Below are 16976 nucleotides of genomic sequence, written 5' to 3'. Positions count from 1 at the left end.
TAATAAATACTAAACTAAAAAAATGTAGCTATTAGCTATGATAACAATGTAAAATAAATATCAAGCAATCTCAAAGAAAAACTATATACTTTTTTTTGTACAGGGATAGGCAACCTACAGCACTCCAGATGTTGTGAACTACATCTCCCCTGATAATTTGCCAGCATTATGACTGTACTGACATTATGGTAGATTTTATCCACAACATCTGGAGTAACAAAGGATGCCGATCCCAGGTTAACGGAAGTTGCACTTAAGAGAAACAGTGACAAAACCCTTCAAAATAGAGTAATGATTGAATATAAGGTAGTCTTATATAAAAGAGTTGATTGATACATACATACATACATATATATATATATATATATATATATATATATATATATATATATATATATATATATATATACATATATCTTAAGAATATCTTAACCATGCTTTAACTTGTTTGCTCCGTTTAATTATGGCAAAAACATTTCTGATCACTCACTAAGACTCAAATCTCATATGTATTCTGGAAACACCAATCAGCTCTTATATATTTCCCTTCCTTTATAATGAAGCACCCTGACAAGGGTAACATTTGTGGATATGGTGTAAAAGGGACACTCAATACCCCTAAAGCACTTTAGCTTCTTGTGAAACCTTATGTGTGAAGAGTGTTTTCCTCTTTTTTTCTTTTTGGAAAAAAATTCAGGTCTCAATAGAAACTGACACATCTTTGTGAACTAATCTGGTTACACCTCCCTGGTTGCCAATCTGACAACCAGTCCTTTTACTTCCAGATTTTGATTGATCAGTTGAAAAAAAAAAACCCCAAAAGGCAGCAAGTGCCCAGAGCACCTGCCTAGCAGAGACTTCTCATTGACCTGCATTGGGAAGTCTGTGATTGGACAGCCACAGAAAGTCTGGACTGGGAAAGAAGAGGAGGGCTTGCAAAGACTACAGACAAGATAAATGCATGTTTTGCAAGTGGTATCCCCAACGATAAAATGCATAAATAAGTGCGTGCATGTTTTCATTGGGGTATATCTATTAAACAGTTATTTTTATTTTGTATTTGGGCACTGGTATGTCCCTTTAATCTAGTGTGCCATTTCATATAAAAACGTGAATAGCTAAGTATAGACTTCCTTATCTCTTTAAGTGGAGAACTATCTTATCTTTTTTATTCTCTCTGGTTATTCTTGTCCATTTTGATTTATGCTCACACAAATAGTTTGTAGCAAGTCCCATCCAGGGCTTATCTAATCTTCCCCATAATACTTTGCTTTAAGGGCAGTTTGCAGGACATGTTGGGTGAAATACATGCAGACACTGACATTATTTTAGGCTGATTTACATCCTTGGATCATGACTGGATGTGAGGCAACCTTTTTATCTTAAAACCTTTTTCAGTTTCTTTTTGACATGTAGGCTATACTCTTGATGAGTACACAGTGAGGAAAAAAGGATTTGACCCCTGCTGATTTTGAACGTTTCCCTCTGACAAAGAAATGATCAGTCTATAATTTTAATGGTAGGTGTATTTTAACAGAGAGAGACAGAATAACAAAAAAAAATCCAGAAAAACACGTCAAAAAAATTATAAATTGATTTGCATGTCAATGAGTGAAAGAAGTATTTGACCCCTTCGACTTAGTACTTGGTGGAAAAACCCTTGTTGGCAATCACAGAGGTCAGACATTTCTTGTAGTTGGCCACCAGGTTTGCACACATCTCAGGAGGGATTTTGTCCCACTCCTCATTGCAGATCCTCTCCAAGTCTTTAAAGTTTTGAGGCAGAGGTTTGGCAAATCAAACCTTCAGCTCCCTCCACAGATTTTCTATGGGATTAAGGTCTGGAGACTGGCTAAGCCACTCCAGGACCTTAATGTGCTTCTTCTTGAGCCACTTCTTTGTTGCCTTGGCTTGGTGTTTTGGGTCATTATCATGTTGGAATACCCATCCACGACCCATTTTCAATGCCCTGGCTGAGGGAAGGAGGTTCTCATCAAGTACATCGTCCCTTTGATGCGGTGCAGTTGCCTTGTCCCCATAGCAGAAAAACACCCCCAAAGCATAATGTTTCCACCTACATGTTTGACAGTAATGATGGTGTTCTTGGGGTCATAGGCAGCATTCCTTCTCCTCCAAACAGGGCAAGTTGAGTTGATGCCAAAGAGCTCCATTTTGGTCTCATCTGACTACAACACTTTCATCCAGATCTCCTCTGAATCATTCAGATGCGGGCGCTGCAGGATTTCAGTCCTTCACGGCGTAATGTGTTATCTTTTCTTGGTGACTATGTTCCCAGTTGCCTTGAGATTATTAACAAGATCCTCCCATGTAGTTCTGGACTAATTCCTCACCGTTCTCATGATCATTGAACTCCATGAGGTGAGATCTTGCATGGAGCACTAGACCAAGGGAGACTGACAGTTATTTTGTGTTTCATCCTTTTGCAAATAATCACACCAACTGTTGTCACCTCCTCATCAAGCTGCTTGGTGATGGTCTTGTAGCCCATTATAGCCTTGTATAGGTTTACAGTCTTGTCGCTGACATCCTTGGACAGCCCTTTGGTCTTGGCCATGGTGGAGAGTTTGGAATCTGATTGATTGCTTCTGTGGACAGGTGTCTTTTATACAGGTAACAAGCTGAGATTAGGAGCACTCCCTTTAAGAGAATGCTCCTAATCTCAGCTCATTACCTGTATAAAAGACACCTGGGAGCCAAAAATCTTGCTGATTGATAGGGGATCAAATACGTATTTCACTCATTGACGTACAAATCAATTTGTAACCTTTTTGACATGTATTTTTCTGGATAGTTTTTTTTTTTCCTATCTTTCACTGTTAAAATACACCTACAATTAAAATTATAGATAAAATAATTGTATCTGGTACACCTAATGTGTTAACTAGGGGTGAGGGAGTAGGTCTGGCACTGGGCCGCTCAAAAACTGGAAAAATAGGAATCCACTAAAACCTATAGAACAAATACTATGGATAAACACCGATAGTGTGTGCAGATACCAGGAGCTGGCCTAGAATATGGCTGAGATAGGGTGAATATCTGGATATGAAAGTGAGTAGGTGTGCAATTGTACTGTGCCTTTAAGACGGAACTGATGTTGATAAAAGGTAAAAGCAAGATAAATAGATAGATATACTTAAAAAGCATAAATGGGATATATCTAGATAAGCAGTCAAGAAACTGCTATGTTTACACTGAGGGTTAATCCAGCCTCTAGAGCCTCTAGTGGCTGTCTCATTGACAGCCGCTAGAGGCGCTTGCGTGCTTCTCACTGTGAAAATCACAGTGAGAAGACGCCAGCGTCCATAGATTGATAATGCTTTCCTATGAGACCGGCTGAATGCGCACGCGGCTCAAGCCTCGCATGCGCATTCAGCCGATGACGTCACTAGGAAGGAGGAGAGGAGGAGGAAAGTTCCCCGCCCGGCGCTGGAGAAAGGTAAGATTTTAACCCTTTCCTCTCTCCAGAGCCCGGCGGGAGGGGGACCCTGAGGGTGGGGCACCCTCAGGGCACTATAGTGGTCCTTTAAGTACCTCTTGGCTATTGATTACTGGTTTAAATAAAGCAGCTTGTTATCTGGTAGTTTCTAGTGTAGAAAATATCTATCTGTTTTCTATCACTCAGATATGTTTAACAAGTGTTGTAGGTGTGAAAAAATATTACAAGTGACCAATGTAGTAAATTCGAATCAAAGTTCCATTTGCAAAAAAATATTCTCGCCCATCTCCTGTGGGTTATTGCATTTTTAAGATGTAGACTTATTGTATCACACTAGCCATGCACAGGTAGATTGTCTGGCACGTTGTTTTGGTGTTTGGTTTTTAACTTTGTAGTTGTGTCTTTACACAATATAGAAATGTATATTAATGCTTCTGTATATGAAGCGATCACAATAACACTTATTTTTCACTTTAAAAAAAAAAAATCAGGCTAAACAAAAATTGGTAATAACAATATGACAGCTGAAAAGCACATAAAAGGATGCTGTATGATTTAAAAAAAAAAGAACACACTACATGAATGTCCTGTTCACTAGAGCGTGTAGTCATGAATGTAACCAGCAAAACTATGTTTTTACAGCCACTGGTTGGCCCATACATATTTTAAAACTTGTTTAATTTTTTTATAGCATGACTTGTAGTCATGTTTTTAACTTGTATATAATACATATTTTTGTATGACAGTGTGTTTTTTTCATTGATTATTGAATTTTAATGGTCTAAGGTAATTAACATGTCAACAGGCAAACGTAACCCGAATGATTTGTCTCAGTCTTGCCTTCTATACTACATGCACCATAGGCAACATTTACCGTATATACTCGAGTATAAGTCGAGTTTTTCAGCACATTTATTGTGCTGAAAAACCCCAACTCGACTTATACTCGAGTCACTGCCTGTATTATGGCAATTTACATTGCCATAAAACAGACTGGGGGCTGGCAGAGAGCGCTTACCTCTCCTGCAGCTCTTGTCAGCTCTCTCCTCCTCCGCGCCGGTCCGTGCAGCACATCTGTCAGCTCCCAGTGTAAGTCTCGCAAGAGCCGCGGGGTCATAGTGCGGCTCTCGCGAGACTTACACTGGGACTTGCAGAGGGAACTGACCGAATCGGCGCAGAGGCGAAGGGAGCTGACAGGAGCTGCAGGAGAGGTAAGAGCTTCCTGCCAGCCCCCTCCACTGAACTGCCAATGCCACTGGACCACCAGGGAGTGAGAGCCCCCCTCCCTGCCATGTATCAAGCAGGGAGGGGAGACGAAAAAAAATAAATAATAATAATAAAATAAAATTTTACAATAAAAAAAATTAATAAGAAAAAATATATATATATTAAAAATAAAACAAACACATTAATATTAAAAAATAATAATAAAAAAGGCCCACCCCCCACCAAGGCTCTGCATCACACTCTGCATCACACACATACACACTGCACTCATACACACACTGCATTCATACACACACTGCATTCATACACACACACTGCATTCATACACACACTGTTTTCATACACACACACTGAACTCATACACACTGCGCTCATACACACACACTGCGCTCATACACACACACTGCGCTCATACACACACACACACACTGCGCTCATACACACACTGTAAATAAATATTCAACTAATATAATTTTTTTAGGATCTAATTTTATTTAGAAATTTACCAGTAGCTTCTGCATCTCCCACCCTAGTCTTATACTCGAGTCAATAAGTTTTCCCAGTTTTTTGGGGTAAAATTAGGGGCCTCGGCTTATATTCGGGTCAGCTTATACTCGATTATATACGGTATTTGTCTTTATACTTTCTTGAGAAGCGGTAACTAGCCAGTGTTGCACACATACACCAGATATGAAGTGTACACCCCAAATGTACTATTTAGCACCCAAAAAAAATAGAATTTTTAAAACTGCGATGTAACCACAGTATTTGACGCTTCTATTTGACTCTCAGATATGAAGAGCACCCCACTAATGTACTACTTAGCAGATTAGCACCCAGAAAATAATAATGTTTACAATTTCGCTGTAAGTGCACTATTTGACGCTTCTATTTGACTCTCAGACATGAAGAGCAGGCCCCAAAATTTAATATTTAGCAGTTTAGCACCCAGAAAATAAGAATTTTTATAATTGCGCTGTAAGCGCACTATTTAACGCTTCTATTTGACTCTCAGATATGAAGAGCTGGCCCCAAAATGTACTATTTAACAGCAAAACAGTTAGAATTTTTACAACTGCGCTGTAAGTGCACTATTAGACGCTTCTATTTGACTCTCAGATATGAAGAGCAGGCCCCAAAATGTACTATTTAGCAGATCAGCAGCAAAACAATTAGAATGTTTACAACTGCGCTGTAAGCGCACTATTAGACGCTTCGATTTGACTCTAAGATATGAAGAGCAGGCCCCAAAATGTCCTTTTTAGCAGATTAGCACCCAGAAAATAAGAATATTTCAAACTGCGCTATCAGCGCACTATTTGACGCTTCTATTTGACTCTCAGATATGAAGAGCACCCCACTAATGTACTACTTAGCAGATTAGCACCCAGAAAATAAGAATGTTTACAATTTCGCTGTAAGTGAACTATTTGACACTTCTATTTGACTCTCAGACATGAAGCGCAGGCCCCAAAATGTACTATTTAGCAGTTTAGCACCCAGAAAATAAGAATTTTTATAATTGCGCTGTAAGCGCACTATTTGACGCTTCTATTTGACTCTCAGATATGAAGAGCAGGCCCCAAAATTTACTATTTAGCAGCAAAACAGTTAGAATTTTTAAAACTGCGCTGTAAGTGCACTATTAGACGCTTCTGTTTGACTCTCAGATATGAAGAGCAGGCCCCAAAATGTACTATTTAGCAGATCAGCAGCAAAACAATTAGAATGTTTACAACTGCGCTGTAGGCGCACTATTAGACGCTTCTATTTGACTCTAAGACATGAAGAGCAGGCCCCAAAATGTACTATTTAGCAGATTAGAAGCAAAACAATTAGAATGTTTATAACTGTGCTAAGCGCACTACTAGACGCTTCTATTTGACTCTCAGATATGAAGAGCACCCCACTAATGTACTATCTAGCAGGTTAGCACCCAGAAAATAAGAATGTTTACAATTGCGATGTAAGCGCGCTATTTGATGCTTCTATTTGACTCTCAGATATGAAGAACAGGCCCCAAAATGTACTCTTTAACAGATTAACAGCAAAACAATTAGAATGTTTACAACTGCGCTGTAAGTGCACTATTAGACGCTTCTATTTGACTCTCAGATATGAAGAGCAGGCCCCAAAATGTACTATTTAGCAGTTTAGCACCCAGAAAATAAGAATTGTTATAATTGCGCTGTAAGCGCACTATTTGACGCTTCTATTTGTCTCTCAGATATGAAGAGCAGGCCCCAAAATGTACTATTTAGCAGATTAGCAGCAAAATAGTTAGAATGTTTACAACTGCGCTGTAAGTGCACTATTAGACGCTTCTATTTGACTCTCAGATATGAAGAGCAGGCCCCAAAATGTACTATTTAGCAGATTAGCAGCAAAACAATTAGAATGTTTACAACTGCGCTGTAAGCGCACTATTAGACGCTTCTATTTGACTCTCAGATATGAAGAACAAGCCCCAAAATGTACTATTTAACAGATTATCAGCAAAACAATTAGAATGTTTACAACTGCATTGTAAGCACACTATTTGACGCTTCTATTTGACTCTCAGATATGAAGAGCACCCCACTAATGTACTATTTAGCAGTTTAGCACCCAGAAAATAAGAATGTTTCAAACTGCGCTGTAAGCACACTATTTGACGCTTCTATTTGACTCTCAGATATGAAGAGCACCCCACTAACTTACTATTTAGCAGATTAGCACCCAGAAAATCATAATGTTTCAAACTGCGCTATAAGCGCACTATTTGACGCTTCTATTTGACTCTCAGATATGAAGAGCACCCCACTAACTTACTATTTAGCAGATTAGCACCCAGAAAATAAGAATGTTTCAAACAGCGCTGTAAGCACACTATTTGACGCTTCTATTTGACTCTCAGATATGAAGAGCACGCCCAAAATGTACTATTTAGCAGATTAGCATCCAGAAAATAAGAATGTTTCAAACTGCGCTATAAGCGCACTATTTGACGCTTCGATTTGACTCTCAGATATGAAGAGCACCCCACTAACTTACTATTTAGCAGATTAGCACCCAGAAAATAAGAATGTTTATAATTGCGCTGTAACCGCAGTATTTGACGCTTCTATTTGACTCTCAGATATGAAGTGCACTCCACTAATGTACTAGTTTGCAGAATTCTTTCCTAAGCTGTCCCTCACAGCGGCAGCATCCTCTCCCTACACTAAGAAGACCACATGTGCGTATGGCGTTACGCGACTCCAGCTTATACATAGAGGCTGGGTCACATGCTGCACTGGCCAATCACAGCCATGCCATTAGTAGGCATGGCTGTGATGGCTTCTAAGGGCACACAAGTCAAACGCTTGTTGATTGGCTGCCCTGCAGCCTTCGAAAACGCGCCATTAAATCGCCGAACACCGAACTCCAACCTAAACATACAGTGATATGTCCGTGTTCATGTCCGGGGTCCAAAAAAACTTAATGTTTAGTACAAACCCGAACTTTACAGTCCGGGTTCGCTCAACTCTAATTGTAACTTCTTTGCAAACAAACATAATTAATCTTATGTGCTTTAAAATTGAAATTTTGGCACTGTTCACATTAACATAAGATGTTTTTCTTTTGATATATAGTTTGTTTACTAGCTGTTTACTGTTGTTTTATTTGCATAGGTAACGATATGAGTGATAGATGATGTTTCATGTTTGTTTTATTTGTTTTTGGTAATTTTCCATTTTTGGCTCTAAACAAAGCTGGAAATTTCTCAAAGTTTTCAGCCCTGATTAATTAAGAATAATTACTATAATTCCTGAATCTAATTAGCATTTAATAAAATACTGATGGTATTTATATATCTAAGAAATAAATTCTATGGGAACCTGCTGTAAAGATGCTTAGGGCAGAAATGTGTTGTGATATGTTTATTCAAACAAGGAATGCATCATTAACAATACCGAAATTATAGTAGGAGCAAGTACCACAAGAAGCTCAATTCTCACTCTTAAAACATTTTAAAATTGTTTATTTTTGAGCCTCTATCAAAACAGGGATATCCACTAAAACATGAACTGTAAGGAATCAAAAGCAACTTCAAATTATTACTTATTCCAGAAATACCATTAGTTTCTGTTTGACTTATTAAAATACTAACGTTTCAATGAATTTAGACATAAGTATTTTAAAAGGTTACTCCAAGGATCATAAGCACTTTAACACTCCACATACAGCGATATTGCAACTAGATACCGGATGTGTAGCTCCAGCTCCGGCAGATTTCCTTATCCAGCCCCGAACGAGAGTTCTAGTCTTGCTAATGTTAGGTATTTGCATAGTCTATGCAAAGATGCTCATTCATTGGCCGAGAACACGAAGCTGATGTTTTTTAGCCAATGAATGAAATGCAGTAGAAGCATCCATATTCTGTAGCTCTGCAGAAGCCAGATGTCATTCGGCTGCCATTAATTACGTCACGGTGCATGGCAAGGTAACCTCTCGGTGGTTCTTAAAGCTGAGTCATTGACTTTAACATTTTCCATTAACAGTTACTTTTTAATATCTATCTTTACGTCAATGTGAAATCCAAAAATTCTAATTCTAGTCAAATAATATTTTAACATTTCGAATGTGTATGTTGAGAACATAAAACATAAAGGCATATATTATTGATGTCCCAATAAAAGATTGCAATGTTATAATATAATAGTATAATTCTCATGATATTAAATAAGACTCCGTGTCTTAGGGACTGGTAGAATTGGCTGAAAATTGGCTAGAAGATAATATGTCTGGCTTAGGTTGCTTTTCACATCTGTTTTATTTACTCTTCTGTGTCTTTTTTTTTTATTCAGCATTTTTTAGAGCATTATTTGCTGCATTCAGTTTAATTCCTACAAAATGTAAATTTGGGAATTTTCTTTCATGTTTTTTGTTTGTTTGTTTTTCAATTAAATGTTTGAAATAGTTAGATCTTGTGGTCATTGAAGAACTCAAATTTCAGTTACCGTGATTGCATATTATCTATGTTACCGTGATTGCATATTATCTAGACGATATCAAACATATACATGTAAGCAAAAAAATGGCTCAACATCACATAAAATCCACATGCTCTTTATTAAAGTTTTACAGAAAAGTCAAGAATTTTTAGCCTGGAGCTGGAAGATCCAAAAATGCACCAGGAGAGTTTTATATACAAAACGCCCAGGATCCCTCTCTCCAACACATTACGAAAATAAAGACAAGCAGGAAAAATAAGACACATGGCTGTCAACACCCGCAGAACATTCACTGTAGAAAGAACAACCTCCCCAGTGCATTAGGAAGACAATGTATCAAAGAGAATACATTCTAAAAGTCATCACAAGAGTTAGAGAGCTTTATTTTTTATGGTATTTAAGCTACCTAGTCCATGATATCTTTACACAAATCCAACAATATGTTGTCAGAATATCTCAGTTCCTTCATACACAGTTCATGCACAAGGCTCAATAATCTGCTATTGCTGCTCTTCCCAGAATATATCGAATTCATCTACTCTTGGTATTATTTATAATCTAGGATTTGCAGTAGCACAGTTTACCGTAAATGGTATTACTGCATTCTAACCAAGGGTTTATTGGTAAAATAAAAACAGGATAATACATTTAAATGGACTAGTCAAACTTGATGAAATTGGGTATCGATGAAAAAGTATAGTGAGGTTAGACTTTGAAGACTATAGCTGCTCTAATAGGGTTTTTTTGTTGAGGATGTTGTATTTCCGATGGCCACTGAGCTTCTGCTTCCTGAGCTATACCCTCCTCCACCTGAGTTATACCCTCCTCCTCCTCCACCTGAGCTATGCCCTCCTCCTCCACCGGAGCTATATCCTCCTCCTCCACTTGAATATCCTCTTCCTCCAGAACTATAGCCTCCTCCTGAGCCATATCCTCCACCTACTCCTCCTCCACCACCAGATCCATAGCCTCCTGTGCCACCGGCTCCTCCTCCTCCTCCTCCTCCTCCTCCTGCTCCACCACCAAAAGTGGATGAACTTCCACTGACCACAGCTAAAATTAAAAAAATATGTATTAGCTTCAATTACACATACATTTAGAACTGTACACGTTGATTCTCATTATACATGTTTACTTACAAACGCTGACATTGCTGACAGTGTATCCAGACATTCTGTGAAAGAATAATAAAAAACATATTAAGAATAATTCAACAAGTTGCGTTTTATAGTTACAATGCCTAGTTTCTTTGGTAAATGAATATAGGAGTTTACTGGCAAGATGGCGCAAAGAGGAAAATCCACTGAATTACTCAACTATTACTCAAACCTTGGGTAATGAGCATCCTGGTCCTTTAATAATGCTATATCCTTTTTGAGCTTCCTCCAGTTGTGTGACTGTTGTTATTTTGGGAAATATTTTTTAATGTTTTTTTATTATATCGTGATATTGTGGTTTATCAGGAAAATTACTTTTATATTATTAGGCCAACCATGCTAAAGGCTGCCAATCTGTAGTTCATGTCAAACGCTTAAGTTGAATTAATGTAAGACTAGATTTATATTATGTGTTCATAGGTCAAGGATCATTCTCACACTTGATAGAAAATCTCCTCTTGGGCCTGATGGACATTGGTATGAAATTAATTTCACTATTTTGTCCAGTAGATAATGTAGATTGCAAGCATAGATATTGCAATAGTTCTTTAAATGATATAAAAAAGAAAAAAATGTGTTTTAGAGTTTACTTTTACTCACCTGTCCTCCTCTCCTTCCAGTAGTTTCCTGTAGGTAGCAATTTCAATATCTAGAGCCAGTTTAACGCCCATAAGTTCCTGACATTCAAGAATCTGGCGAGCCAATTCTTCCTTGGCCTTCTGTAGAGCCGCTTCCAAGTCAGCCAATTTCTTACCAGCATCTTTCAGTGCCAGTTCCCCACGTCCCTCTGCCTCAGCAATTTGCTGTTGAAATCCTGCAATCTGCATTGAGAAAATATATATATATATATTTTTTTTCTTTACAGACCTTAACACATTTCTTCTATAGGAATCTGTGACTTTTTCTGTACTAATCTAGAATGGACAATATGTTTCTCATTAGAAATTAATTAATTGGAACCATATAACTATACATTTCAATTAAAAGACTATCCTGATCTATATAGCCATCATTTGTACGTGCAAGAGATGGATTGATTACCTACCTGTTTCTTTACAGTCTCGATTTCCGCTTTTAGTCTCTGGATTGCGCGGTTCAATTCTGATATCTCGTTCTTAGAGCTGTTTAGATTATCACCATGTTGTCCTGCCACTGCTTGAAGCTGTTGGTACTACAAAGCAGATAGAATGTTCAACATTTTCTGTATAATGCTGCACAAATCAAGTCACTAGTGAATGTGAAGCAGGTCATAAGAATATTAGGTGCTTCTGCCTTTCTATCTTTGGTTTGATCAAGATAGGTGAAAATAAACACAGTATCTAATTAAAAAAACACAGTATCTAATTGTGCTAAAGGTTTCTAAAATATAGTTATATTTATAAACCTATAGGTATACTGTATATGTACCAATTTGCATACATTTCATATACTTGTCTATACTCTATTAGTGGCCTCAATAGGTTTTGTACACCACTGCTTTCTTGAATGTAATCAGCTGTATCTTTTGTAAAAGTTAAAATCAATTTCTTGTCTCAGATAAAGTGTTTGTACTGAAAGATACACTAATTGACCTTGGCCGTACCTCTTTATGCTCATAAACTCTTTTTAGGTTTCAACATGTATTATGAATAAATTATTAGAGATTAAAGGGTGTTGCCTATTTGTACATTTTAATGAGATTGCAGGTGTAACAATAGTGCTTACCTTGTAATCAAACGCTGCCTCTGCCTCTGCCTTACTCCTATCTGCAAGCTCTTGGAATTGGGCTTTCAGTTGCCTGATAAGATCATCTGTGTTGAAATCGCGGTTGTTGTCCATAGACAGGATGACTGAAGTATCTGTGGTCTGTCCTTGAGTTCCTGACAATTCCTGTAAATAACAATTATCGTTATTAATTCACTACAAAAAAATTACTATCTAAATTAAAATGTTCTTTGACAGTGGAAAACATTTACTTAGCGATCTAATAAGCCCATTAAAAAAAAATCTGTTGTTTTGGTTTTGAATATTGAAAACCTGATACGATCAGAAACCTTTCTTTGCTGCCATGGCAAAATATTCATTCAAGCTACCACTATGCTCTATTTTGTGTCACATGGCTACAGACTAGAATTAATAAGACTGTGAAAAAAAATAATAATAATTATCTTTTTAATTATAACAGAATTTAAATTGAAGCTATCATGACAGATAAAAGCTTGGAATTTTTTAACCATCTGACTTGAGTCATGTTATATGATTAAGCTTTTCTTCCCTTAATTTGGTTAAAAACTCATATTTTAACTTATTTCCAATACCCCTGTCTCCTGCTGAAAGCATCATTCATGTTAGTGGCTGTTACACTTGCAATAAGACATGCATTTCCTGTATACCGCTGTTTGGGAAGCACACACTTGAGTCCCATAACAAGTCCCAGACAATTTATGTTTGCTGTGTGTAAGTAAAACAGATATTTTCTCTCTCCATTATCACACTGCCTGCCCAAAGCAGTTTCATTAAGTTATTTTGGCTGTTTCTCTCCTCTCTCCACTCTTGCTGCTTGTGCTGCTCTGACACAGAGCTCCCTCTCCCCTTTACAGGCAGTACTTTCCGTTAGGTTGAATTCAACCAGAAGGCATGCCCAGAGGAGGGGTTTCCCTGGTAACAGACATGCAATGCACAACCTTCTTATCTCTGTGTCGATTGGCACAGACTTTACTGACTGAGTGTAGGGAGAAGGGCTGGTTTTTAACCTCTGCTTTTAGAGAAATCTGGACATGTACAATGGACTAGTACAATGTAGAGATGAAATTTGATTCTCTGTCATTTCAGATTAAGTTTTGTTGTCACAACAGGTACCCTTTAATCCAGCAAGTAAATGGAATATAATTTTTAACCCTTGTATCAATATCAGGCTTTCATGAATTTGAGTAACGTAATAACAATTTACAATGTATCAGTTAGTAATATGTCTAGTTGAAAGGAATATTCACCAAAACCACTATAGTTGTTGTGGTTATGGTGCTTAAAATGTTCTATTAAAGTACTATAACTATTACAGCTCAAATAATTGATACAAAAAAATAATCAAATCACACATTACTATTAAATCTGTGTTTTCTGTTTAAAAATTTACATGGAATTAATAAAGGCCTGTGAAACATGACATGGGAAACAGTATCACAAACACACACTTTTTTTTGTTTCCTATTTCTCCCCAAATAATACATGCCCATATTGATTACACTAATTCTTACAGCATCATATAGTCTCCTCAGGAATTCAATTTCACTGTTTAAAAGATCCACATTGGTCTCCAGCTGTACCTTTTTCATGTATGCACCATCTACATCCTGTAAGAACAATAGAAATGGAAATCATGATTAGTATAGTGGTTTTCACAGTATTGCAAATTGCTATTAAGTGTAATAAATTATTAAGTATTTTTTTCATTGTTGCTAATCAGAGGTCTAGGGCAGGAAAAGGCAAGTACCTCAAATATATTTATTTATATGGTTAGGAGAGCAAATTCATCTTTTTGGTAGTTACAGGAATCATATAAGGAACATGTAGCCAATCCAAGGCATCCCCATAGCGAAGCATTGGATGTTACCATGCATGTGCAGAAACTGTGAAAATCAGCATCTCCTCATAAAGATGCATAGACTCAATGAATATTTAAGGTGGAACGTATGGCAACTCCATGCATAGCATGGAGGCATCAAATGTCAGTCATTCAAATATTGCAGGATTGGAACCAGGAAGCCCCTCTAGTGGCTGCCACTTGAAGTGGCATTAGGCTAATCTAAAAACTACTTTTTCTCAGAAAAGCCAGTATTTACACTGCAGAGGTCCACTACATTAAGCTGTATAGGTTCTGGTGCATGGAGTGTCCCTTTACGTGCCCGATGCATTAGGTCCATCACTTATCACTAAGGTACATTTTAATTTTGATATAACAGGCACATCATCCATCATAAAGATATACAACACAATAAGCTGCAATATGTAACAGTAATAATTGTTAATTACAGATTTATATCTTGATCGATTTATATATACATGTACTATTGGTTTCCTACTTGTTGAAATGTAATTGTACAGTGTCTCACCTTCTTAAGCACCACAAAATCATTTTCTGCTTTAGTTCGTTTATTAATTTCATCTTCATATCTGTATAGAGAAAAAACATGATTTTACAATGCAGATTTGTTGATGGTGTTTGGGTTACATACATTTCTAAAACAAAATAGAACTGATGATGTATGTACATAAGAACATATGGGATCAAACTGGCATATCATAATTAAAACACAGATAGGATTTATAAATATATATATATATATTTCAACGGATTAGTGAGTTTCATAAAACACATACTTTTTCTTGAAGTCTTCTACTTGGTCTTGCATATTCTTTAATTCATTGCTTAAACGCCCCTTGTCGCCTAGTAGGCTGTCAAGCCGCCTCCGCAGATTGCTTATGTAGGCTTCAAAAATTGGCTCTAGGTTGAGTTTCTGTGAGCCACCTTTCTGCCCTTGCTCTTGTAAAAGGCTCCATTTTGTCTCTAGCACTTTGTTCTGCTGTTCCAGGAATCTAACCTGTAATGAGTCATGACATATTTTACTAAAACAGACAGAAAAGCACTACAAAAATGTGATCATAAAATACATTTAAAAGTGAAATAGATTTGGCTCTTACTAATTCAGTACTATAGTATATGTGTTTTATTTACATAAATGTTCAAGACTGGACAAGCTATAAAGCACATTATCAAACATGAAAGAAGTTCAGCAGACTTTCCTATGGTAAATAAGATCAAAATCAAACTACCAATTCTTTGTCTTGAAAAAATATAAGATAATCCCATACATTATTTTTCCAACAAATGTATTATGTCCAGTCTTACCTTGTCAATGAAAGTAGCAAATTTGTTGTTGAGTACTTTGATTTGTTCTTTTTCTTCTGTTTTATTCTTTGAGATGGCTGGGTCGAGGTCAACATTCAATGGTTGTAAAAGACTTTGGTTAATTGTGACCTCCTGAATTCCACCAGGTGGGCAAACTGGAAAGCCAGGGTCACCTCCAGGGCCGCCCCATCCACCTTGCCAACCAAAACCACCACCACCAAATCCTTCTGCTCCTCCACCACTTCCAATACCTCCACCAAATCCCCCTGCACCACCACCATATCCTCCTGCTCCTCCACCACCTCCACCATATCCCCCTGCTCCTCCACCACCTCCACCATATCCTCCACCACCTCCACCATATCCACCTCCACCATATCCCCCTGCTACTCCACCACCATATCCTCCTCCATGTTGTCCTCCTCCACAACGAATACCTCCCCCAACTCGAACACTGGTTGCACTAATTGAGGTTTTCATCCTCCCACCAAAATTGTGTAGACTTTGTCCTCCAAAGTTGCCACCCGATTTAGACCCTACACTTATCCTTCCACCTCCACCTCCACCAACTGAGAGGGAGCTAAAGCCTTTGCCACCTCCCCTAACACCACCACCACCAAAACTTCTCCTACTATATGCCATGGTGTTCTCTGAAAACTAGTTTAAGGGGGAATAATGAAAGCTTTGTAAAGGAACAGAAGCGACGAAGGAGTCTGTGCCCCTTTGCTCAGAGGCAGAAGAAAGTCTCCCTTTTTATCTGATTGAAAACATGGGCTTGGTTGCATGGGTGTCAGAAGACCAGCTTACTGCAATAGTGGGTTTGGCAAAGCTGGCAGCTACCCATAAATTTGCTAAACCGATCACACCTATGGGAAATTATTGCTTTGTTTGCAGTACTCAACTTCTAAATGTTTTTCAATGTGCCGAAGTGATGAAGCAAAATGATCACTGCATCTAAATGAGATATTCTTTCGATTTATTTCAAAATACTACACCTAAAATGAACCCTTTAGGCTTTCTCACTAAAATATTTTCATGATCATTAGGGTACTGTCACATTTGAGAAACAATTTCTACTTTCAAGTGCATGTAATGATGATATTAATATGTAAACTGCATGTGCTTGAGATGTTTTGATAAGCAGAGATTTAGTGTTTGCAATTTACCTTGACTGATATAATCAATGACAATACATCTTTATACAATTTGTACTAGAATTCCATCATACCCTGGTATAAAGCCATAATAAATACTAAACTAAAAAAAGTTTT

At 37.5% G+C, this 16976-nt stretch overlaps 1 protein-coding gene across 1 annotated transcript; it reads right to left on the bottom strand.

The window, feature by feature from the left end:
• Window positions 1-9759: 9759 nt before the first annotated feature.
• Window positions 9760-16451, bottom strand: LOC134570153 (keratin, type II cytoskeletal I-like). Its single transcript, XM_063428486.1, has 10 exons — window positions 16143-16451; window positions 15706-16109; window positions 15177-15397; window positions 14909-14969; window positions 14054-14149; window positions 12522-12686; window positions 11863-11988; window positions 11418-11638; window positions 10800-10834; window positions 9760-10713 (listed from the first exon to the last, which is right to left on the bottom strand). Exons 1-10 carry the CDS (start codon window positions 16345-16347, stop codon window positions 10391-10393), a joined length of 1857 nt encoding a protein of 618 aa, XP_063284556.1. The 5' UTR covers window positions 16348-16451; the 3' UTR covers window positions 9760-10390.
• Between the last annotated feature and the right edge of the window lie 525 nt (window positions 16452-16976).

Source organism: Pelobates fuscus, chromosome 1, assembly GCF_036172605.1.
Source record: "Pelobates fuscus isolate aPelFus1 chromosome 1, aPelFus1.pri, whole genome shotgun sequence".
NCBI classification, from domain to species: Eukaryota; Metazoa; Chordata; class Amphibia; order Anura; family Pelobatidae; genus Pelobates; species Pelobates fuscus.
The sequence above is the reverse complement of the archived record's forward strand: the minus strand, read 5'-3'. Positions and strand labels throughout refer to the sequence as shown.

Bases quoted from the DNA above. Each gene is read 5' to 3' on its own strand.
- LOC134570153 (XM_063428486.1), bottom strand. From the start codon at position 16,347: ATGGCATATAGTAGGAGAAGTTTTGGTGGTGGTGGTGTTAGGGGAGGT. The intron at 14,150-14,908 runs GTGAGACACTGT...TTGTTCTTACAG, and splicing joins ATTTTGTGGTGCTTAAGAAG to GATGTAGATGGTGCATACAT. The intron at 12,687-14,053 runs GTAAGAATTAGT...TGTTATTTACAG, and splicing joins TGAGGAGACTATATGATGCT to GAATTGTCAGGAACTCAAGG.